General features: G+C 40.6%; 1 protein-coding gene and 1 long non-coding RNA gene across 2 annotated transcripts; both read right to left on the reverse strand.

Moving 5' to 3' along the window:
• Positions 1 to 496: 496 nt before the first annotated feature.
• Positions 497 to 12480, reverse strand: LOC111570377 (uncharacterized). Its single transcript, XM_023273108.3, has 5 exons — positions 9322 to 12480; positions 5189 to 6189; positions 3891 to 4046; positions 3199 to 3297; positions 497 to 1753 (listed from the first exon to the last, which is right to left on the reverse strand). Exons 1-5 carry the CDS (start codon positions 9488 to 9490, stop codon positions 1454 to 1456), a joined length of 1725 nt encoding a protein of 574 aa, XP_023128876.1. The 5' UTR covers positions 9491 to 12480; the 3' UTR covers positions 497 to 1453.
• A 282-nt stretch (positions 12481 to 12762) lies between these two features.
• On the reverse strand, positions 12763 to 25385 carry LOC129349832 (uncharacterized). The gene is made up of 2 exons (XR_008602985.1): positions 14670 to 25385; positions 12763 to 13222 (listed from the first exon to the last, which is right to left on the reverse strand). It is a non-coding gene; the product is annotated as an uncharacterized LOC129349832 (long non-coding RNA).
• Between the last annotated feature and the right edge of the window lie 178 nt (positions 25386 to 25563).

The following is a 25563-nucleotide window of genomic DNA, read 5'->3' on the forward strand; positions in this document are numbered from 1 at the left end:
TTAGTCATTTCCCTATTTACGTTCCACTGTGGGTAATTAATTAACGTAATCCCTGGTAGTACCGAGACCTAACTTCTGCATGTTGATGAGTGGAGTTAATGTATAGATTAATGCAGTGCTTCGTAATATGCAGTTAATGTGCCGTGACTTGTAATTTGACACCTCTGGTTTTATCGGGTTTCAATTTCCAATAGAGTATTAATGGAGTGTATTGTTTGACCCTTTTTGGATGAATAAGATTTTGATTTTATTGTATGTGCAATAAATATCAGAACTTAAACAAGTATATTCCTTGCTCTGCGATTCATTAAATGTTTAGCATTTAATTTAATGTGTAAAGTGCAACATAAGGTCAAAATATTTTTGTCATACCAAGTTTTTCTATTTGAGAGATTTTTAACTGGCGGTATATGCAGCAGTGACATTATGCTCTTCAGGATGCATTAGTGACCTCTCTAATCAATGAAGTAACCAACAGTGAAAAGAAAAACCGAACTACTTCAAAACTGTTTTAATCCATTCTGACAGTTACATGCCAATACCATCAGTAATGAACCTTGTGTCTTGTAACACTTAAACTAAAATGTCAATTTACAAAATGTATAAAAACAGTCTCTTTAAAAAACAAGCATTTCTTTTAGTATTATTTTTTTCACTCAGAAGATAATCAAACATTAGTTTAGCTACATGTAAATCTAAACTTTCATGTGAACTTGTTTCACATCTTACTTAGAAACTACACATCACACTGAGCTTTACAGACCTGAGAGAATCCTGGTACAATAAGCTTGTTTAGTACTTTTTTGAAACATCCAAAACTGGGCATACAAGGGCTTTTCTATCCCATTTTAGTTTTGGGACTTACTCAGCACTACTGGCGAGTCTTAAAGCTGATACTGCACAGTCTGACCAAAATTTTACTAGGACCATCTCACATAACGTGACATGGAGGTGAGTGGAAAATTAAGTCATTTACTTTACTCACTTCCTTAGTACTGAGATAGAATTTCAACAAAAGGAAGGAAATACATCACCATGTTTTAACCATTTTCAAACTCTCATTTATGAATGAACACAAACTAAAAACATTCAGTACAATCATGTATGATGGAAGCAAATTACTACTAATATAAGCAATCCAGCTATCTACACCTTAGGTGGGATAGTTTGCATTTTACTTGTTATATGTCCAGTAACTTGACCCTGAGTGTTCTTTTTTGCTTTAAGTCTATCTTCTGGCTTGTGATGCATGTAATTACTGTGACTGTGTATTAGGCTGTGACTGTTGCTAAAATTCAGGTATGCCTGAATGCCACTGGAACTGTTGCTGCTGCTCTGATGTGCTGCTCACACGAGGCACGCATGTTGACACAGTGCTACATTTCCTAAATATAACATGAACAAAATAGACCATTTGGTACATATAACTGCACCAGCAGCTCAAAGTGATTGTTTAGGTGAGGAGTCTGTTTTTCAGGTTGATATATTTTGAAGTTGGTTTTGGCTGCAGCGTATCAAGTCCTACAAATAATCTTTGAAAAACTTCAAAGGTTTTAGCAAGCTTGGGAGGATAATCCAGATTCAGGGCGTAGGTCAGGCCAAGGAGCAGGCAGCAGGCTTCAGGCATGTTATCCAGACCCATCAGCACTGGAATTCCATCAATTATAATGCCGACTGCATGTGGCTGGTGACAGACGTAGATCCTCATACCCTGTGTTTGAAGGTCCTCAAGCACTTTATTCTCTGCTGTTTTCTAAAACACATGAAAACAGAGTTGTTTACATCTGAAAAAATTAAAAAGGTCAAAGGTTTTCATGCAATCCAGTTAAGATGATGCTTACTCAATCACTCAATCTTACTGGAGCGAGACTTTAGAAAACCACATCAAATGTAATGAGAGTATATAGCCAAAAATATTGAAGCTCAGATTACACATATACTCAATGTTTTACAGAAAGCATTAATTACTAATGGAGAGACTGTATTGGCTATTAGAGATGTGCAGACCACCCTTCAATTACATTGGTATCTGTATATGTTAGGGCAGTAATATTTTTTGTAATTGAAAAAGCAGAGAGAGGCATACAGTTCTGTAGAGTAATTTCACCAAAATGGTTGCATGTGTGACCTTTTTGTGGAGAGTGTACGAGTTAAAATTTCAAGTGGTCATATTGGGGCGAGTGCAAGATGATCATGAAGCTGCATTAGTGTCGCTGTACCCGTAGGCAGCTACCATGTTAACCACAGTGGTGTAAAGTAGTTATTTTATAACTTCGGTGTACTGCGGTATCTACACTTAAAAATGTGGTCTTTTAGTGAAATGCAGAGCGCACCTGTAAATGTTTTAATTTAAGGTCTAAGTTCATGTAATACATAATTTCATGGGTTATAATTTAACAAGTTAAATAAGTGAATAATTTATGGAATTGTACAATAATTTAAAAACAGCAAAAGGGTTAAGTTTCCATGTAGGAACTAAGGTTACATGTTTTTGGTTCCACTACAGATTTGAGTGACCGACAGCATAGACAGGAGAACAGCTTTGCTTCCAGAGCTGGCTTGGGTGTCTTTGAGAGACTTTTCATGGACTTCAAAGGACTTTAAAAAGGAAACTTTCAGGACAGGCAATGCAGCGAGGTATTGTTTATTTGTGTATATGTTTTCTTTCACATCTTAACAGTTATCGTTATTGTAAATTCTGCTCTTAAAATATTCTTATTGTTCATGCACATTGTAGTTCTCATGACATGAGACTGGCACGTGTTTAAGGATGAAGCTGCTCCAAAGGTTGTAAAGAATAAACGGCCATTTTAAAAGAGCTACCTGCACCTGTGATCATGAAGAGATTGAAAGAGAAAGCCTGAGTTAACAAAGAAAGTTGATAACTACCTTTGAGATACCTGCTATCTCTGATCTGGGATTTAGTTTTTGTTGAGCCGACTAACACAAAGAAAGTCTGGCTATGTCAAACTTGCGTCATAGTACAGCCCCCTGGTGTGTGCGTGTTTTACAGTAAACCACTGAAGTGTTCCACTTTGCCCTCACAGGTAAGTTTTAATTTTTTTTTATCATTATAGTAATACTAATTGTGTGCCTACAAACATGTTTTTTGAGAAGATGTGAACTGATCTGAAATACTAGATCAGAATCATAGCATTAAGATTTTCTTTCTCATCCATATCCAGTAAAAACACTTACATAGTAGTCCGAGATGAGATCCTGCACACTCTCCCCCATGTACTCGATGAGACATCTCAGAGTCACATCCCTCTTCTTCATAACTGAGGCATGGGGGTCCTATAATTGGATCAAAAATTAAAAGTCAAGCAATTTAATTTCTCTCGAGTCATTTCTTAAGTAAGGGCGTGTTTCATTTTCTCAGTTCATAATTACCTAAATGACAATCCATGACCAGTAGTATGGCACATTATTACACACAACATTAAAACCACCTGCATCAGAAAGGTATTGATTTCAGCTCAGTATTTAATATAATCTCTCCCAAGACACTGACTGGCAAATTTGGCACTTTGCCCTTGAATCCCACTCTGAATTTTGAACTTCCTAACAGAATCTCAACAATTTGGATCGGCAGGTTTTTGTAGTGTGACAGGGTGCATTGTTCTGCTGGGAGAAGGTAATGCCGTGTGGGCCACAGAGGACCCACTTGGTCTCTAGCAATGTTTATGTGAGTGATATATGCCAAAGTAACATCTACATGAATGTAGGCCCCCAGGTTTCCCAGCTGAACAATGCAATGAATCAGTGTTACTCCCTTTACCTGTCACCAGCTTTAATGCTGTGGTTGATATGTGTACACCATGTTGCTCAAGCTCCTATTTAGCTAGTTATTGTTTCACCTTATTCACTTTTTGTGATGTTGACCTCACCTGAATCAGGTCAGTCAGCACAGTCTTCATGCGTTGTCCAACAGCTCCCCCTTTGGACCTGAATAATTCCAGGAACTTTGGCATATACCCGTCCAGCTGGGAGATGAATGTGGACTCCAGAGGAATGGTGTTGCACCTTCGGAATTCTTCATTTATCTGAAAGATAGTATTTTGCCATGTATGACACTGAAGACACACATTTATAGCAAGTAACAGAGACATATTCCTACATAACGTAATAAAATACTTGCAGTTTGAGGCTGCACTTTGGGTTTTAGGCTTCTTCTGAGTTTCAAATATGTTTAAGGAAATACTCTCCCTTTTAAAGTTTTTTCCCTCCAGAGGGCACTGCTGTCATTTCTACTCTCCAACCATCCTGCACATTGTATGTTTTTTGTGTATGCCATTTAAAAAACAATATTAGGAGAATCTTTTAGAAAGATCATAAACATTTCAATTTGCAGATGTTATGACATAAAGACAGTTTTGGATATAAAAACTAATCAAAAAACTTGTGAGGAAGTATAACTGGGTCCAAGCAACATCATACAGATTTTGACTTGACCCAAGAAAATGAAGAACATTGCTAAATAGGCCTTTAACGGGTGCTTTAACGCATGTTACATGCTTGGTCAAAGATACCTTAAGACTGTGTATACTGCTAAAGTATGATTGAGCCTTGAACAATATAGACTAACTATTGTCAGTCTGCAACAAGCAACAAAAGGCTCTCAATTCTTCATTCTTCCTTTCATTCACTTGGAAATGACAAAATGGTTAGGTAGCTTCACCTTTTCCACCAGTGCTGCTCAGGATGATATGAGCACTGTTCTGTATGCCCTGTGACAAGCCAGTTTGTGTCTTCTCCCATTTTATGAATGGGATATTGCACTGTCAGCATCACTGAGCAGCTAGTTCTAGAGCTGCAATGATTAGCCAGTAAGCTTAGCAACACAAAATTAACTGGCAACCCAAGAAAAGTTAGTGTAACAACTCCCATTTAACAAAAAGAAAAACTCAAGTAACAAGACTTCTGTTCTTCATTGCCTTTACATAAACTCGACATGAGACAATTTATTCAGTGTAAGTTTTGACTGCACTTCACTGTATTCACTCCAAGACTTGATTGTGTCTTATTATATGAAGTCATGTTTCTTTAATATCTTACAACCAAAAGATGCTATAAAAAAATAAATTAAAAAAAGGACTTTATCTCCAGATAAGGATACATGCTACAATGAGTTGTAATACAGGTATTTTCTGGTGTGACAGGATGATTGCTCATTAACTTTATTTACCTGTAATGGATCAAATAGGGCAGGCCATCTTTCTTTGAACTCTGCAATCTGCACAGATTGGCCAACCACTTCTCTCCTTCTACAGCTGTATGTTCTGGACATCATGTCATTTATCATCTGGCCATTGTCCTGTATCTTGCTCATTGCTATAAGCTCAAGTCTCACATTTTCCAGGCTACTGTCTGTTTCACCCACTGGATGTGGGGGGAGGTAGTTCACCTCAGATTTCCTCGGTTTTTTGACGTTCTTGGCAGGTTTTCTGTCGCCCTCCTGCTTGTGCTTAAGTGTATTTATAATCAGTTCAGGGTTTCCGTGTGCTTTTAATTTGCTTCGGTAGTTTCCACATTTGTATTTTAAACTTTGCTGCCACCCATAGCATCCATTAAAAGAGCCTGGCTCCCTCAAGCATGGATGCTTCTCTATTAGTGCCTGTGCAACTGCCGCCCTCTGTGGATCATTGGGATATGCTGTATAGGAAAACATGGTCTCGGCCAGGCGCTCCAAAATGTCTGATTTGATGCTTGGTATTGTTAGTAGAGTTCCATCTTTTAGAAACTTCTCATTGCCTTGCCTCAAAGCCATCTCAGTATTGTAGGAGAAGATTGGAATAGGGAACAGGGCAGGCCACAGGTGTTGCCTCTCAGTGGCAGGGGGACTGGGAATCAGATTGTCTTGTGAATCTGCTGAGAGCAGATCGTCCACAGAGGACACATCAGAGTTGTCTGGGTTGCGCTCATGAGGGACCGTGGTCATTATTATGCCCGGTGGCATGTGCACTACTTTCAGTGTGTCTTTATCCTTCAGGTCACTTGTAGAGGTTAGTGTGAAGAAGTCATCAAAGTCAGCATCTTTGTACTGAAGGCTTATGTCTGTGGTGATGGAAAAAGCTTGTTTAAATACTTTAATGAAGTCCTCCACCGATGAGGGGATGTCATTTTGGAAAGTAATCTTCTTGATATCATGATCAATGATGACTCGAAATCTCATTGCTTGTTGCATATCTGCACATAAAGGAAACACAGAAATGGTCATAAATTCACAGAGTTAAATGCCTGCGGTTTTAAAAGGAAAATGAGTAATTCCCGTCTTTGCTCCAAAATCCAGGATTTCTCACCATAAGCCCAAGCTACGTTCATCCATTTATGGCCTTTAGAGAACATAAAAACATATCAACACAAGCTCAACAATCAACTGTGCAGTGACAGTGAGTTTTTATAGCTTGTAGTTTGTGTTCACTAGATAACTATATAGTATTATTGAACTAAAAGCCTTAAATATCTGATATTTACTCCCACCAACAGTTAAACTGCACTCTTAAACCCTGGACTGTAGATGACACTTGACCACAGATTTCAGTGGGATATAAAACTGCAGGGAACTGCAAACATCAAAAACCTTTTCAGTGCTATCAGATTGAGTGATATTCGCAAACTGCAACATCTTAATTCAGTGCGAATACTAAAAAAAAAATCGTAATATATGTTGGATTTTACCTTCAAAAACAGTGAACTGTGCAATAAAATAGGGCAATTTAAAAAGCTGTTAACAGATTTGATTTTTTTTTTTAAATATCAAGATGAAAAACACATAAAGGAAAAGCTTTATCCTCTGATTTCATCCAGTGATCACTTTCATGCATCAGTCCAGAACATAGCAGAAATCTCTGAGGATACAATCCTGTTGTTTCTGAAGTCTCAATTACAGGAGGATTGATTTAATGTCAGGGCAAACTGCTCTCAATAAAACCTGCTGACTTGATTTTGAATTTGCAGACAGCTGTCTGATATAGTCATTTCTCAAATAGTTTGCACACTTTATCCTTTGATTACAGATTTTCAACTCTTATTTGTTTGTTTCAACCAAATTTGCTGCTGGTGATGCAGTTTTATCATTATTCATGAAAAAGACAAAACTATCGAATGCAATTTTCATAACAAATCAGAAGCCCCTTTGGTTTATTTAACCTTCCCAGAATACATGTTGATCTGCCATGTATTTTGCCGCATTAAGGTTTCTGGGTCATTCACAACACTCTGCAAACATCAAAACAATTTAAACAGAAATAAAGAGCACAATAAGTACCCATAGTAAAGTCCCTTACAGGTAAAGGAGCAAAGGCAATTATCATATCAAGTTTCAAATGACTCCTGTGAAGCTTAATGCTTTGTAATGGAATTTTTGAAACACATGATTCTTTGTCACAAAAAACAACTATGCATTTTGGTTCCTTCATAGATTTATTACAGTTCATCTGGAAATAAAACAAAATCTGCAGAGAAAAAAATATACAGCAATGCTATTGTTTGGTTAAATGTCATTTGACAATTTTCGCATAAACTAGAAGCTTTTGGGAGCAGCCCACAGGTATTTGGTTGTATATTTGACTAATCCTTTTGACATAAATGGTGCCGTTTAACTAAATGGGTTGGTTTTCTTCACAGTCTACAGGTTCTTAATGGTGTTTAACTCAGAATTTTGTAGAGACCAGTCTAGCTAGCTAGCTAGCTAGCTAGCTAGCTAGCTAGCTAGCTAGCTAGATAGATAGATAGATAGATAGATAGATAGATAGATAGATAGATAGATAGATAGATACTTTATTAAAATTTGACCTTCATTCTAGCCAAATTTAGTAATTTCCTTAGCATTTCTGATGTGTGCTTTGGGTCATTGTCTTGATAAAACACCCAACTGTCTAAGATCCATCGTTCTGACTGATGATTTTAGGTTTTCCTGAAGATTATGGAGGTAATCATCCTCCTTCATTATTTCATTTACTTTCTGTAAAGAAACAGTCCACTGGAAGCAAAATCACCCCACAGCATGATGCTGCTATCATCAGGAACTCAATTTTCTTTTCATCTGACCACATGCGTGATTTCTCCAGAAGGCCATTTCTTTGTCCAAGTGATCAGCTGTAAACTTCTTAATCTTAGTAATATAACTGTTTCTATGTTTTCAATGGACATGAATACATTCCCTTCATGAAGTTTAAAAGAAATCAAAACAAGCCTTCCTGAAAATAAATACTAAATAGTTTCTACACACAACAAAAATTTGGTCAGAATTGATTTTTTTCTTGAAGTCTGCTGATAGTGGATCGATGGGCAATGTTTTAAAAGATCTTTAGTCCGGAAGGTATTTGATATATTAAGAAAACAATTATTAAATATTTTATTCAGATTTTATGCTATAAGAAATCGGACAAATCAAGATGGTCAAGCTGAAATTGTTGTAAAAATGTGATGATTTGAGATGGGATAAACCTACTCCTATGCAAGGGTGTTTCTAAAAAGAAAAAAACTCCCTTGTTATTGATAAGGCAGTACAAAACAAGTAAATAAACTCTCTCTTTCTGTGCAAATTTGAGTTTGATGTGATTCCTGTGTAACCAACCAAAATACATGTTCCCATGGCAACATGATGAATACAGTGTGTGATACTATAACTTTACGGATTCATTCAGTGGGACTAGTAACGTACAGATCAACATGTTTGCAGATACAAAATATTCCCTCAACTGAGAATCTGTATCGCTTATAAACAATCTTCAGGAAATTATTTGGTAAACGAGACGTGACACTGAAAACTCTGACTTTCGGCTCAACATTGCTGCTGACCCACTAATGTCACTACGTACCGTAAAATAAAGATCATAACAATCTTTATTATACAGTCTCTCAGTCCAGCTCTCAGTCCGGCTCAGCTTATTTGTGTTCAGTGTTGCTTTTCGAAGAGTTCGGATACACTTCCGGTATCATCTCCATCACAGTGATCAATGATAAAAGCATTAAAGCACACCAGTCATTGTCACACAAATAAAGCCAAATTCAATCCGGAAAATTATGTACATTTATCCACGGGGCCACTAATAATGTATGAAAATCACCCTGCTCAGATTTTTAAATTTTTTTTTTAAAATTCTTACGCTGTTACTATGAAAACGTTTACAAGCTCTACCGGCTTTAATGTCGTCTGACTTGACGTAGCAGTGACTGGCTAGATGAGCTTATTTCCAACGCTACAGAACCACTGTTCAGTTGTTTGGTCACTAGGGTTAACAGTAGCTTGTGAAGTAAGAAAAGAGGGGGACATGGCTGTAATGAGAGCAGCATCCGAGAAAAACTTGGACATACCTGCTTTTTTGATCAGGAACTCAGACCTCTCATCTTCTATCAGCCTGCGCTGGCGATTAATCTCCTCTTCATAGTTGGAAATTGTTGTTTCCAGGAGGCCGAATATCTCCTCTACAGCCACAGTGAGCCGCTGGTTGATAAACGTTTTCAGCGTTTGGAGTGTGGACATTTTCAGAGGGAAAGTTGCACAAGAGAAACGTGCTTCGCCTCCAACCTTGGGTTTTTCGGTAGCTCTCCTCCCCCGTAATGACGTCACTCACGAGTCTCATCCCCCTCAACAAAGCAGAAGCGCCCCCCGACGTCTTACAGCAAAATAATGTCGTTCTCCAACTTATCTAATGTAAGGTAGCAAGCTTTTATTAATCAAGTGAATATTTTAAGCTGAATAAATATAACTGGAACATCTTAGGCTAATTGAGCTAGTCACAATCCCCACAGAAAATCCTTTGATTATTAAGCACATGTCTTAACAAATCCATTTAAGACAAATATTTTGATATTGTCCACTGAAAAGCTTACTTTACTGCATAGTCCATGTTTCTGAGACTGCCATTGTTACACTGCCGTTTCAAAGTGAAAGCACTCAGGGTACTGACTATTTAAAAACATAAACATGCTGACAAGGTACAAAACGTGATTTTCATCAGAGGCAGTCATTGTTATAGCTGATCTCAAAGCTAACCTGGATTTTGGTTAATTTGTCTGACAATGTTGTCACCAGACACAGCTTAGTAATGACTGCACTGCTACAGCTTAGTAATGACTGTTGGTTAAATAACTATGAACCAGCCAATTTCACACTACGTCTGACATCTGCTCAATGGAAGACATCCTGTATTGTACCGGTACCAAAAATCAAATGTCCAGCTGAGCTAAATGACTACAGACCTATTGCCCTTACGTCACACATCATGAAAACTCTGGAGCGACTGATTCTACGCCTACTGAGGCTTGAGGTCAAACACAGACTCAATTCCCTGCAGTTTGCATACAAAGAACACATTGAAGTGGATGATGCCATCCTCTTCATGCTTCACTGTGCCCTGTCTCATCTGGAGGAACCTGGAGTTTGCTGACACCACCACCTTGGGAATTTCAGCCAAGGAATCATTCCACTTCACACGCACGCACTCATGCACGCATGTCCACTCTCAATTAATTAATTTTTAAAATTATTTATTAGCTTTATTGACAGGGCAGCAGTGAGAGAAAGGGAAGTGGGGAGAAGAATAGGGGAAGGATCTGCAGCAATTTGAATGAAACCCATGGCCACTGCAACAGGGACTGTAGCCCTTGTTTATGGGTCACCTGCTCAACCTGTTGAGCTACCAGGGCGCACAATCTACTTTCAATTTTAACCCGAATTAACTACCCACTACTTTAACCTAACATGCATGTGTATAGACTGTGGGAGGAAGCTGGAGTACAGGCAGACAACCCACGCAGGGAGAATACAGTGGGAACATGCACACCACACAGAAGGGCCACAACCATCACCATTAGTCCCCTAAATAACTTTAGCTACATTATATAAGTCATTGTCTCCATTGACATTACAGTCCCAAGCTGTTGGATCCGACTATCAATACAAGACAATATTTGAGTCATATGTTGCAGCTTGCACTTCTGACTTCTCATGAACAGAGCAAACAGCCCCATCTTTTAGCAGCAAACTAGCTTAAATTTAACTTCATGATGGGCTCTGGCAAACATAAGAGTCTTATGTTAAGTGGCATGAGCAAATACATTGACATAAGTCTGTTGCTGGCCTATAAACCAGAAATTGTATCCAATGTTGTCAGCTTTTTTTCTTTTGAAAAAGCAAACAAAACAAAAAACAGGGCTTTTACAAGACATTTAACTAAAAAGGTGATGCAACTTTCACCCATTAAAACTCGGTCCACTGTTTTTTAAACTATAAGGGAGATGAAAGGGCTAGGTGCAGGTAATGACTGCGTGCACACCCGATGGTAGATAGCAATATGTAAGCTAACTGAGCATACTTTTTCAAAATGTTTTCAATAATGTTAAAAGAAGCTTAAAAAACAGGGCTTTACATTGTAGCCAAGAATGTATCCTACTGAATCTATGGCAACACTATGTTCAGTTTCTTATAAAAGTTAACATCTGTGACTTCAAACGTTTAATGTAATTGTAATAATTTTCAAAAATACTTTGAATTGTAATCACATTGAAGCACTGTCTTGAACCAAAGAGGAATTACACGAAATTAAAAAAAGCAGTTCCATAATACCACCTGTTGAAATTTTCTTCAACACACCTTTTAAAATGTGACTTGAGAAGACCTGGATCATTTCTAAACATTACAAGATCTGAATCTCATAATTCCAATCAAAGATGAATTGAAACAATTTCTATCACTCTGTAACACAATTGTATGGCCAGTGTGCATTTTTGTAGTGAAAATGGTACCAAAAGAGGGGTGACAAAAGATTAGCTGATCCCCTTGCATCAATTTAAGAATCCCTTGGTCAGCATTTGATTTGTTTCTGAATATGATAACTATATGGGCCATAGTTTCTCAGTGTCTCAGATACATTTAATGAATTTCTCTTACTCTGCCGCTCATCTCATTTTCTTGTTGTAGCTACAGATTGTGAATAACAATCAGGCTGCCAGTAAAAACTGTGTTTCTGCCATCTCAGCCAGTAAAATAAGATTACAACTCTTGCACCTAGTAAGATTCAAGAAGGGATCCAAACATATTATTACACACTGAAATACAAACACTACACTTAAAGACAAAAAGAGAACATATAACCTAGTAAAGTGTAGAACAACTCATTCTTATTTTAAGAATTTACAGTGTCTTGATCCACAGCTTTCAACAGCACCTATAACGTACAAGTTGGTGTGTAACTTATTATCAAATCAAAGCCCTTATTGTCATTAAGTGAAGCAAGCTAACATGCAAGGTGCAAACCATCTGTAGGCATGATGAACCAGGAATCAAAACCCCAAACTCTAAGACTATTCCACAACCTGTTCTACTACCTGAGCCACAGTGGCATGTCTATGCCATGACAACCTTGACTATTTTCCTGCCCAAAGCTGAATGGTAGTTTAGACATGTTGACTCTTTGCTGAGTTTTTTTGTTGTAAATTCAAGTCTGTTCTCTCAGAATCACCATATCAATCTCTCACCAACAAAGTTTTTCTCTTCTGTGGACTGTCATGTGTTGTGTCAAATTTCCTTTTTGTGCAAACCTCTCACCACAAACAGGGCAGCTACATGGTTTCTCTCTTGTGTGGACTGTCAGGTGTTGTGTCATATTTCCCTTCTGAGTAAATCTTTTACCACAAAGAGAACAACTGAAAGGTTTTTCTCCAGTGTGACACCTAATGTGTGTTTGGAGATGGTGCTTCTGGCTAAATCGCTTACCACATTTGGAGCAGCTAAACATTTTCTTACCCTCCATATCATTTACAGAAACTTTAGTTTTAATAATATTTAAATCTGTCTGAGGTTTCCTTATCTCCTTTAAATCATTACCATGATCATTAGATCCTGACAGATACTGAAAACCAGACACTAAGAACCTGCCTGGTTGTGATCCTCCACAGTCCTCTGTCTTAAACTGCTGGGTTGAGCTACTGCCCGGAGACTCTGCCTCTCTGTTCTCCTCCATCTGTCTTTGATGAAGCTGTGAGGACTGCGCTTCCTCTTCAGCATGTGTATTTGTCACAGAGTCAGTTGTGAAAGGGACATTGGTGACCTCCTCCTCAGACAGTCTTTGTAGCTGCTCATGCTCCAGATGGGGCCAGAAATCCTGTTCTTCAGCTTTAATCTGTTGGTGGACTGGGTCTTCCTGATTCAGGCTGCAAGCCCACTGCTGCTGCTCAGAAGAGACCTCATCTTTAATCACCAACTGTTGGACTTCTGCAGAAAATACATTGTAATACAGACATACAATCAAATTGAATGCAACTTAAACCTCAGCACATTATTTATGTTCGCACTTGGCATGCACCAAATAAAAATACACGTACATATCTTGTCATTCGCATTAAAATACCTAAGAAGAAATCGTCTCAGTATTGCTATTACTAGTACAATTTCTCTATGTACTGGATAGACTGCTGTGATAACTGGTTTAGATAATAATGGTGCTCAGAGGGTGAATTATTGACTTAAGTGATCTTCTGACATTTCCTCTGACTTGGACAGTGAGATTGACATTAATAGTCTTAAGTGAAATTAGCAATCTTTAACATCAGGAAATGGGAAGTCTTTGCTGTGTGGCTCCTGGTGTATGTGAAACTGCACATTTCACACCACTGGTACACACTCTGGCAGACGATGCAGTCGGTTTGTGGGTTGACATCTCAGTAGTCAAATGAAATATGTTTCAGGCAAGACTGATCTCTCTGTCCATGTTCCCCAAATACAACTGAGTGCCTCACTACTAGGGATAGTTACCGACCCCTGGTGTGAAAATTTGTAAATACCGGAGGATAGATAAGCTCCGACATTAACAGTTTTGCTATCTGTACTTTACAAAGTAAAAACGTTGTGTTGCACATTCAAAACATAATACAGAGTTCTTGGATTTGGTGTGTAAAGAGTGAAGGAGCCACATTTTTCATGGTGATGTGGAGGATGAATTTGGTAATCTCACAATAGGTCTCGGCTTGGTGGTGTTAAATGGGTTTGGGAGTAAGTAAAGCACAACTGTAAAAACATAATTGGAAATCATCAAGTGGGCTTATTGCAAATGTTATGAAAAGGTAAATAATCAGGTTATAACGACCGCTGTCAGTAGTTAGCAGGTACTGGCCCTAAAAGTCTGAATGGTTGGAATGATGCTGCGTTCAAGGTATCTTGGACATACGGGAAAAAACGCATCAGCACTGATTCAACAGTACAACGTTTAGTGTAAAAACGGGACAATTCTATATTTTACGAAACGGGTGGCAATCTTATTCATAATAGCAGGTTTTGATCTGAAGCTCTGAAGTAAATCATGCTGTCTCATTAATTATGACGATCCTGGTTAAAATTTAGACAGCTTCATGATATCAGAAACCTGAGTCAACGAAAGTAAACGATAAGGGTTAAGGTCAGCGGATACTCACTCATTTCACTTTGTAGTTCAGCTGAAATTAAACCGAGCCTGTGACTGACACCGACATCAGATTAACAGAAAGGACTGTATGTCTGAAAGGGACTGAAGTCACTCTTTCACAGCATTAAAAGCATATACCAGAGCATATCTGGTAAATGTTTTCATTTACAACACTTCGGCGGGAGGGGCGTTTGCTGAAACTAAAAGGCAGTGCATAGACAGTTTATTTACCTGTTACAATACATGTGCTATAAAACAAACCTATTTTTTGCTTCGTTTCCTGAGGATCTGAGACCGTAGCCAGCAGCTTGCAATGGCGGCACTCAGTCTCGTCTTCGTACTCGGTTAAAGTTCTCTCGAAGTGCCCAATTACCTCCTCCACTGTCGCAGTTAGCCGCTGACAGATGAACGCTGAAGTCTGGACATGTTCAACAGTTTACGGATCAAATCCGTGTTTGTGAAAAACGAACCAGTCTCTCAGTTGATGTTTTGAGTATAGAACAGTCTGGGTTGTAGCCTTCTTTTGACGGTTGTCAAACCAGCTGAAAGAAACATTTTCGCCACCTACTGGACTGGTGTATGGAGCCAACAGACGACTATAATAAACACGAAATTCTCTCTTTTCAGCATGTTTTTCGCCATCTTCCCCACAACGTTTCTCCTTGGAAATAATTTATGTTCAAGCATCCTGCAACTTAAATTACACACACACCTAAATACAGTGCATCTGTTCCTTATTTAACCATGCTGCTAATTCATGTAAAATCACCTTGCACTTCTTCATCATAATGGCACCTTATGCACATTGTCAATATGATTTTCTACTTTATTTTCATCTCAGCAAGTTCTATTTTTAACCTAATTTTCTAATATTCTAACCACCACATGGCTGCTCATACTATTATAGTTGTTGCTATCATTCTGCTTAAAACTGCATGGTTTGAATTTCTCTCAGGGGACGAATAATGTTTTTTGAAATTAAACTGAATTGAAACTGAATGAATTTATCGATGATGTCCTAGCATTGCTGACATGTTTTGTTGTTGCTGCTTTTCATTTGACCACTCATGATGGTTTTATCCATTGCTTTAATTAATGAAACCTGAAAACTAGCTGTTTGTGATTTAAGCAATTGTTGACTTCCCCATTTCCTTCCACACTGATGTGAGCTTGGCCACCTGCACGGCCACCTCAGATTTGATCAGCGGTCAGGCTCATTCACTGAATCTCCAATGTCCAAGTTTCAGTTGATTATGGTGTCTATGTGTAACTGAATCAGAGAAATCATACAGTTCTTCCAAGGAATCAAATGTAAGTCGTGGTTGGATACAAAGAATGGACAACAGAGCAAATGGCATAAACCAGAAATAGTGATTAAAGCAAAGGAACTCCTTGCACATCTATTTCATGAGGCAGATGCATTGGAGAAGGACGACCATATCCAAAAGAAAATAAGTATCTTAAATGTGATATTCTATATACTATTGAAAATTGTCATCTGGTCAAATGTTTTACATATCAAATTTCCTTATGGCATGTGGAGTATGTTGATTGGCAGTGGAATAAGAGCCACTCCCTATTTAACATGGTCTCTCTCTCATTGGACCAAAGCATTTACCTGAAGCAGGTTTAGCACCAAAATGTTGCACTAATATTTTTTATTTTATTTTTTTTTTGCAAGCTAGAAAGGAGTCTGCCTAAAACTTTTAGTTCACTGAAGTGCCACTACTGATGAGTTTGTCACATTACAGCAGGTTTCAGGTGTTTCAAGAAGGATTACAAACCATTGCAATGTGACAAAAAACAAATTTGTTGTTTTTATGCATGAATGTACTGTTGAATGATAAATCAACTCAAAGGATCAAAAAGCGAAAAATCATTGTTGGGCAAACTTGTTCGTACTGTTTGGTTTGTCCTTGCTTCAGTCTTTCAAAAAAAATTGCTTTGTTGAAATATTTGATAAACAATACCCTTTTGCCTAAGTTACACTGAACAACAAATGAGTTACCACTGAACTATTTAGCCATGCCATCTAACACTGAGTAATCAACCAGGCCTTTGTTGTTTTTGTCGATTATTCTTTATATCTTTGTAAAGATAGATTTGAATAGCTTAATTCAGAGATTTTTTTTAAAAATGAAATAAAAAGAAATTGTTAATTCAGCATTGCACAAAAAATGATAAGAATATCATCTGGGTGACAGCTTTAAAAGAGAAAAATATATTTGAAATTAACACAATGGAAATACTTACAAAGTTTTATAATGCAAAACAATTAAATCTTCATATTTTCTTTGCTGACCAGAGGCCACGGTCAAATCTGGCAACTCGCTCTTTGGTTGGTAAAAATCAATGCAAATCTTACCATGTGTGTTCTTCCATAGCAGAAAGACGCTGACCTGGGAGATCGTTGCGGTTTGGCTTTGCCTCTTGTTCAAATACTGGTGGCAGCCTAAAGAAATGCTCTTTGACTGTGGCAATTCTCACACTGAAATATTGTACCTCTTCGAAATGTAGAACATGGACCAAATTCGCCCTTTTCTTCTGCCAGGACAGACTGATCTGCAGAGTACACCTAAAATGGTTGATAAGCAGACACGAAAGAGTTTAACTTCTGATTTTTCCAAGCACTTTGTGGGTCAGTGCTTTGCTTTTTGCACACTGGGCAAAAGCACCATTAAGGCCCCACAGCACCAACCAGTGTAAGGACCCTCATTAAACTGTACATACTTTGCACTTGTATAAAAAGTGGTGAAAATGTGTCAGCTTATGTGTCCACTGTGTGGGTGTGACAAAAGGGTTTAACAGCACCCCCCATGAAATTTTAATGGGGTAACCCTCATTTCACCTTCATGTACAAAATTACATAGCCACATGTAACATTCCAAGACTGACAAAAAAGCCTCCTAGAGCCAAACAGTAAACCTACAAGGAAGTCAGTCATTATGATTTTATTGTGCAACTTTGGTGCATTTTTTTCCAATTACAGATGTTGTACTTCAAGGAACATCTCCCAGAGAATTAATCTGGTCAACCTCATATTTTTCTTAGTATAATATGAAGACCTTTGCGATTCAAATTTCAAAGCTTTTGAGTATACAATGGCAAGTGATGGCTGGGATTCACTACTGACAGGGATGAAGGGATGAAGATGAGCAGGATGTGAAAAGGTTGAAATAGTGTGTATGTATATTTTTGTTTTTTTTGAACTATCCATGAAAAGGAAAGTCGCCACCTCACCCGGATCAGGGAAACTGGGGCCTCTCCTTGGAGCCAGGTCTGGGGGGAGGAGTTCCCCAGAGAGCACCGCCCAAAAAAGGAACATGGGGTTGTCGCCCGGTGGGCCCACCATTCACCAGGCAGGAAATCAGGGTCAGGTGCTATGCCCACCGGGCAGTAGGCAGAAGTGGGCATCTAGGCACACCGCCCCTTGGTGGTGTAGATCTCACTGGCAGGGAAGGATCCTGAGCTGGTGTGGGAGGTGAGCGATACCGGCTCACCTCCATGCACAGCAAGGGTTCCGGAACCAGAATCCTGGAGAGGGGTTGGACTCTCTCCTTTTCCAGAATTGCCCTGGGTGAGAGGCACCGGGTGGGTGTGGGGATACTCATGAGCCCCCAGCTGAGTGCAGCTTTGTTGGAGTTCTCCCCAGAGAATGAGAGGGTTGCCTCTCTGCTACTTTGTTTTGCAGAGGGGAAAACTGTCATTTGTGTTTATGCACTGAACAGCAGTTCAGAGTATTCGGCCTTCTTGGAGTCTCTAGGTGGTGTCCTGGAAGGGTTACCGCCTGGGGACTTCATAGTTCACCTGGGGGACTTCAACGCTCACGTGGGCAATGATGGAGAAACATGGAGAGAGGTGATTGGGAGGAATGGCTTGCCTGATCTGAGCCCGAGTGGTGTTTTGTTATTGGACTTCTGTGCTAGTTATGGACTGGCTATAACAAACACCATGTTCGACCAAAACGTGGCTCATAAGTGTACCTGGTACAAGAGCACCTTAGGCCAAAGGTCGATGATCGACTTCATAGTCATATCATCAGACCTGCGGCCGTGTGTCTTGGACACTCGGGTAAAGAGAAGTGCAAAGCTGTCAACTGATCATCACATGGTGGTAAGTTTGATCCGATCGCAGAGAAGGCTGCTGGACAGACCTGGTAAACCCAAACGTGTAGTGAGGGTGAACTGGGAATGTCTGGCGGAGGCCCCTGTCTGTGGGGTTTTCAACTCCCACCTCCAAAAGAGTTTCTCCTGCATCTCAGGGGAGGTTGGGGACATGGAATCTGACTGGGCCATGTTCAAAGCCTCCATTGCAGAGGTGTGTGTTAGGAGCTGTGGCCTGAAGGTCACTAGTGCCTGTTGTGGCGGCAACCTAAAGGTAGCCAAAGAAGCTAAGAAGCTCCTCGGTGGCAAGGCGCCCGGTGTGGACGAGATCTGCCCTGAGATGCTGAAGGCTCTGGACATTGTTGGACTGTCTTGGCTGACATGTTTCTACAATGTCGTGTGGGTATTGTGTACAGTGCCTGTGGAGTGGCAAGTAGTCCCCATTTTCAAAAAGGGGAACTGGAGAGTGTGTTCCAGTTACTGGGGTATCACACTTCTCAGCCTCTTGCGGCACTGCTGAGGGGATCCTGGGAGTTTGACCTGCCAGTTCACATGTGTTTTGTGGATCTGTAGAAGGCCTGTGACAGTGTCCCCTGAAGGGCTCTGTGGAGGGTACTGCGGGAATATGGGGTACCAGGCTCACTGATACAAGCCATTCGGTCCCTGTACAACCAAAGTGAGAACTGTGTCCGCGTACTCGGCACAAAGTCAGACATGTTTCCGGTGGGTGTTGGACTCCGCCAGGGCTTCCCCTTGTCTCTGATCTTGTTTGTGGTGTTCATGGACAGGATCTCACGGCGCAGCTGGGGTGAGGAGGGTATCCGGTTTGGGGACCTCAGGCTCGCATCTCTGCTTTTTGCAGATGATGTGGTTCTGTTGGCTTCATCAGACCGTGATCTTCAGCACGCACTGGAGCAATTTGCAGCCGAGTGTGAAGCAGTGGGGATGTGGATCAGCGCCTCTAAGTCCAAGGCCATGGTTCTTTGCTGGAAACTGGTGAACTGCAATCTCTGGGTTGGGGGGGAGTTGCTTCCCCAAGCAAAGGAGTTCAAGTATCTCAGAATTGTGTTCATGAGTGATGGGAAAATTGAGCATGAGATGGACAAGTGGATTGGTGCGGCATCAACAGTAATGCAGGTGTTGTATTGAACCGTCGTAGTGAAGAGGGAGCTGAGTCGCAATGCGAACCTCTCAATTTACCAGTCCATCTACGTCCCAATCCTCACCTATGGTCATGAGCTCTGGGTAGTGACCGAAAGAACAAGATCGCAGATACAAGTGACTGAAATGAGCTTCCGCTGCAGGGTGGCTGGGCTCAGCCTTAGAGATAGGGTGAGAAGCTCAGACACCCGGAGGCACTGCTCCTTTGCGTCCAAAGAAGCCAGTTGAGGTGGTTTGGCCATCTGATTTGGATCCGGGGAGGCTTTCTTAGGAGGTTTTCCAAACACATCTGCCTGGGAGGAGACCCCGGGGCAGACCCAGAATTCGCTGGAGGGATTATATATCTCGTCTGGCCTGGGAACGCCTCCGGATCCCCCAGGAAGAGCTAGAAAGCGTTGCTGTGGGGAGGGACATCTGGAATGACCTGCTTCATCTGCTGCCTCTGCAACCCGAACCTGGATAAGCGGAAGACAATGGATGGATGGATGGGATGGATGAACTATCCATCCATTCATTCATTATCTGTACACCCCTTAATCCTCATTAGGGAAGCGAGGGGCTGACTTCCAGTGACAGCAGGGGACACCCTGGACAGGTCACCAGTCTATCACAGTGTAGCAGAATGAAGGGGTACTGCATCCTCGCTTTGGGTTGGCTGGTGTTTTGCTCCTGTGACATAATGACCGTGACTTGCTTTAACCAATCATGGCAGGAGGATGCACTATAAGGCTGGGCTCTTGCTTTGACATCAGGGGCACGCCCCGCTCTCCGTTCGCCTCACTTCCTGTTTAAGTTTTGCCTACAGGTATGGTAGCAATTGCTACATTGTTTGCCCTCGGTTTAAGGCTGTTTTCGTGCGTTGTGGTTATAGTAGCCCATTATTATCCTCGTAGAGTCACCGTGGCGCATCCGTAGCCTGAGAGGTGAGCCACTCGCAGGCTGTTGTGTCCAGTCCGAGCCGTGAGCCACTTGCGGGCCGTTACTGGTAGGTCCTCTCTGCTTGCTATCATGTAATGTGTTTATGTTGCATGCGTATAACAGCTTGTCATTATAGGCTGTAACTGTGGCCGCTGGTTGCTTCCTGTTCCCTTTTTCTGGACCGAGTCACCGCTTGGCGTGGCCAACACTTATCTGGAGCTGTGCCGGCTACACCGGGTCACAGACGCAGGAGACGCTGCTGCTTTGCCTCCGTTTGTACTGCTTTGCTGCAGCCGCCGGTCTGCTTTGTCTTCTGAGGTTTTGTTATCTGCTTTTGTGTGGGTGCTGCGGGTACTGGGCTGCCTCAGTTCACATCTGTTGCCGCTGACTATGTCCTACCGGCCGCTATTTTAACGTGTTGTGTGTATGTGTGAAAGCAGGGTTTAATTTCTTTTTTCTTGTCCCTGTTTTTTTTGAGAGTATTTAAGGCAGTTACACTGTCACGTGACCATTTGTTTCTGTTAGGTACTATTTTCTTCATGTGATTTATGATTTGTTTGTCACGTGACTGCCCTTGATTAATCGTTTTTGTATTATCAGTCGATTTTGCTTAAGTATGTTAGTATTTTTTTGTTTATTATTTACTTGAATGTTTCAGTTTTAATAAATTGTTTTCTTTCCTTTTGTTTGCGTTAAGTAGTTTTGTCCAGTGTTTGTAATCATTTTGTTTAAATTGGTAATTGATTTAAAGATAACTCTGTTAATGAACGTTCCCTTCCCTTGTGCTTTGCAGAAGCTGTAGGCCTCCCGTGGTGGGGACTGGTGTCTTCGGGTGGGGGGAACCCCTTCCTGCTGCTCATCCCCTGGTTGTTTTTTTTTTATTTCTTCACTCAGGTATGTGTGGGTGTGTGCATGTTCACGTGTGAGTAGGGTGATTTCTCCTGGGCTCCCCTGTGACGCCCGTTGGCCCAAACCTCCACCAGAGAGCCCCCAGCTCTGAATAGTCCCCAAAACCCTTCATGTAACAATCCTGTGTGAATGGTTGTTTTTTTAAAAATTGGTTTTAAAGTGAGTATTTTTGCTACTGTTAAATAAATTTTGTATTGTTTTGCCTTCACTGGAATCACGTCTCCTGCCTCATCAGTAGGACAAACCTGAGTTGCCTTCTCGTTCTTAGTGGTTACAATTCCCTGGGTGAAAGTCCCAGGGTGGCGTTGTTTGGCTGGTGTCTACATCCAGTAGTTGTAGCACCCTAGTCTATCTCAACCCCTCTGCTCGCCACAACAGGGCTACATAGAGAGATAAACAAGCACATTCACATTCACACCTACAGACAATTTAGAATCACCAGTTAACCTCGGCATGTTTTTGGACTGTATGAGGACGCTGGAACACCCAGTGAAATGATCCCAGGCCCAGGTCGGGACGCAAACCAGGGATCTTCTAACTGTGACATGACAGTGCTAACCACCAAGCTACTCTGAAGCCATCCAGGGATGGATGACTGATAACATACGAAAGCACACTGTGATAGCTGAGGACAGTCTCATCTTCGCTGATGATCTAAAGATGTCAGTATTAACCTCTGGATGTAATGAGCTGTGACAAAGAGTGCAAGTTATCAAAAACTGCACAAGTACCTCTTTATCTTTCTTCCTGCTGGGACCTCTTGCCAGGTCATCAATGTAAATGAGACATTGTTCTCAACTGATTTTACCTGGTAAAATAAAGAATTAAAAAAAGACAAGTGAGAGGAACCGGCAGCGGAACCAGAGTCATTAGCTCATCAAGCTAGGTAGCTTACCAGTTGGACGGAGACCGAAACATGTGAGCTAACAGCAGTAGTCAGACACAGACTTCTTCAAAAAGAAAAGCAAGCCTGGTCTAACTCTCCAGAGCCCTCAACACCTTGTTGATGGCCCTGACAGCAGAGGTGGATGAGTTGAAAACCAAGTTATGTTCACTCGAGCTACTCATTGGTGAGCTTTGCCGATGGCAGACAGAGCTGTGTTCGACTGGCATGTCTGGAGCCCGCGGACAGACACCAGTCACCGGCTTCAGACCTGACTTCACTTCACCCCAAATCCTGGTCATCTGCTGTCAAAAGTAATAAAATGGTCTCTCTTACCCTTTATGACCCATTTAACATAGGTGATAATGATACCCCACTCACCAACTTTTTCTCTCCTCTTGCTGAACTTTCACTGGAGCAGAAGCACTCTCCTGCTCCAGCGATCCCTTGGCAACAAATCTTTTATCTGTCAGAATTTTATTTTTAGCAACAATGTGAACTTTTTTGCTGTTACAGAGTCTTGGTTAAATCTCAATTATTTGGCCCCTCTTATTGAGGCTTCTCCCCCAGATTATTTCTTTCATCAGCCTTAAATAACAGGCTGCGGTGGGGGGTTGTGGTTATACACAGGAAGGTTTTCACCTGTTGTCCAGTCTCACTTGGCTGTTTATCCACCTTTGAGAACCGTAATATAGACCAATTTGCCCATTTTATGTGTTGTAATTTACAGACTTCCAAAGCTTACTTCCAGCTTTATTCAGGAATTTTGTAACCTTCTGTCTATTACTATGATCACTTACAACAGAATTCTCATTCTTGGTGATTTCAATATCCATGTTTGTTTCCCCTTCTCCACTTCATTTGTTTCAGATTTTGTGCAACTTTTAGGTTCCTTCAATTTGATGCAACATGTAAAGCAGCCCAGCCATGACAAGGGACACACAGTTAATCTTATGATCTCCCATGGTCTCTGTGTGAATGATGCAAACTTGTTTGAGTTTGTTGTTTCAGATCACAATGCAGTGCTATTCCAGCTGTAGTATCTGATCTGAGACATGTATTAGTTGATAAGTTATTAGAATGGAACCTGTTCTGTCTGTTCTATTAGCTGACCAGCAACTTGTGGGAAAACATACGTTTCCTCTTTCCCTGCGTAAACAGGCTGAGGGAATGTTTATGCAGGGGTCCCCCGTCCAGATATTGATGGATGGCCCTATAGAATTGAGGGGTCTGGTTGACAGGGGGTATCCTGTATCCTGTTTTTACCAAGTTTTCTAAGAGAGACTAGATGTTGTGACCTCATACGTCACCAAAGGGTATAAAATGACCACCAGCCCTTTGTTCAAGTGGGATTTTCACATTGGCTCTGAAGTCTCCATGGCGCCTGAACAGATGCTGTCTTTATTATATAATAAAATCATATTATGTAAAAGCAACAGTGTCAACGGACGTTTTATTCAACATCTGCACATCCTTGAGGTCTAAGAGAAACTACGACACAGCATCCAGTTCTAGCTCCTGGATCTAATCCCATAGCTCTGATTCGTTCCCGCCCACTAAACGCCCTCTCTGCTCCTCGCTTCTGTCATGCTTTTATTTACCCAAACACAGTCTCCCATACCAGTGGGCAACATGGAATTTCTGTGGAGAAACTTGTCAGCAGTTTTAACAGTTCTTGTACAAGTATTCTAGACTCTATAACTCCAGTAAGATATAAACAGCAAAAACCTTCTTCTCTGCTATGGCTGAATGAAGATGTTCGGATCTTAAAGAAACAATATAGGAAAACTGAACGTAAGTGGAAAAAGGACAAGTTCATTGTCTCTCTTGCTTCTCTAAAGGAGTTGATGCGCGGTTATCGATGTATGGTCAAAGATGCACAGGACATCTATTTTTCAGCATTCATTACTAAACACAGTCATAATCCTAGGATCCTTTTTAAAACTATATTCTGTCTCAGATTTTGTCTTGCCTTGCGGACATCAAGAAATGGATGTCAAAAAATGTCCTACAGCTAAACAACTCCAAATAAGAGGTGTTAATAATCACCTCCTCTGGGCCCTGCACCAGCAGCATTAATAACCTCTCCTCTAGTCTGGGTCCCCTCGCAGATGTTCATAAACAAGCTAGCAATCTAGGAGTCATTTTTGATTCAGAGTTGTCTCTTGGCACTCAAGTGACCGCAGTGTTGCAGTTGATCTGTCTCAATTTGAAAAGCCAGCTTTTTTAAAAACCAACATGGCTCAGTTCAAATTTTTTTCTTAAAACAGAACTTATCATTTCTCTGGTAGGATTTCAGCATCTGATGGTTTGTTATTGCTGTGTTTCGTAGAGAGAAATTAACATCTCATCTGTTGAAGATTTAAATTAATGCCTCTGTAGAAAATAAAATAAAATAGTGTCCGGGTTCTAGTATCTGCCATTTCAGGAATGTATAAAAATAAGACGTCTTTCTGATTCATCTAAAAATCAGGTTTTTACAGAGAAATTTGTAGCTTTGTGTGGTACATCTCACCTTTTCCTCAGCAGACTTAAAACGGTTATTCATGCCTTCGTCTTTTTCAGACTTGACTATTGTAATGCACTTTAATCTGGCATCAGCAAGTGTACCATCCAAAGGCTGCAGCTAGTACAAAACACTCCTGCCAGGCTTCTAACACACATTAAAAGATGTGCCCATATTACCCCATTCCTCTCTGATCTTCAGTGGCTACCAATGAGTTTTAGAATCAATTTTAAATTTTTATTGCTTGTTTTTAAATCCAAAGTTGTTTAAATCAATCCAACTGGACTTTAAGAAGGTTCCTTGAAGACGTTTCATCTCTCATCCAAGAGGCTTCTTCAGTGCTGAAGAAGAATGTCTTGGATTGATTTAAACAACTTTGGATAACCATGACCTGGATGAATGAGAAACTACACAGACAGCTTGTTTTTAAAGCACTGAATGGTCAGGCTCCTGATTGTATCTGTGATTTGTTAACTCTCTAGGTACCTGACCGTCATCTGAGATCCTCTACCAGGGCTCTCTTAATCGTTCCAAAGTCCTGTCTTGTGTCTAAAAGTGATTGGGCTTTTACGGTTTGGGTTCCTCAGCTGTGGAACTCCCTCCCTAAGGAAATCAGAGAAGCAAACTCGGTGTCGTCTTTTAAACTACTTCTAAAGACTCACTTTTATCATCACA

The sequence above is a fragment of the Amphiprion ocellaris genome, chromosome 10 (assembly GCF_022539595.1).
Source record: "Amphiprion ocellaris isolate individual 3 ecotype Okinawa chromosome 10, ASM2253959v1, whole genome shotgun sequence".
Lineage (NCBI taxonomy): Eukaryota > Metazoa > Chordata > Actinopteri > Pomacentridae > Amphiprion > Amphiprion ocellaris.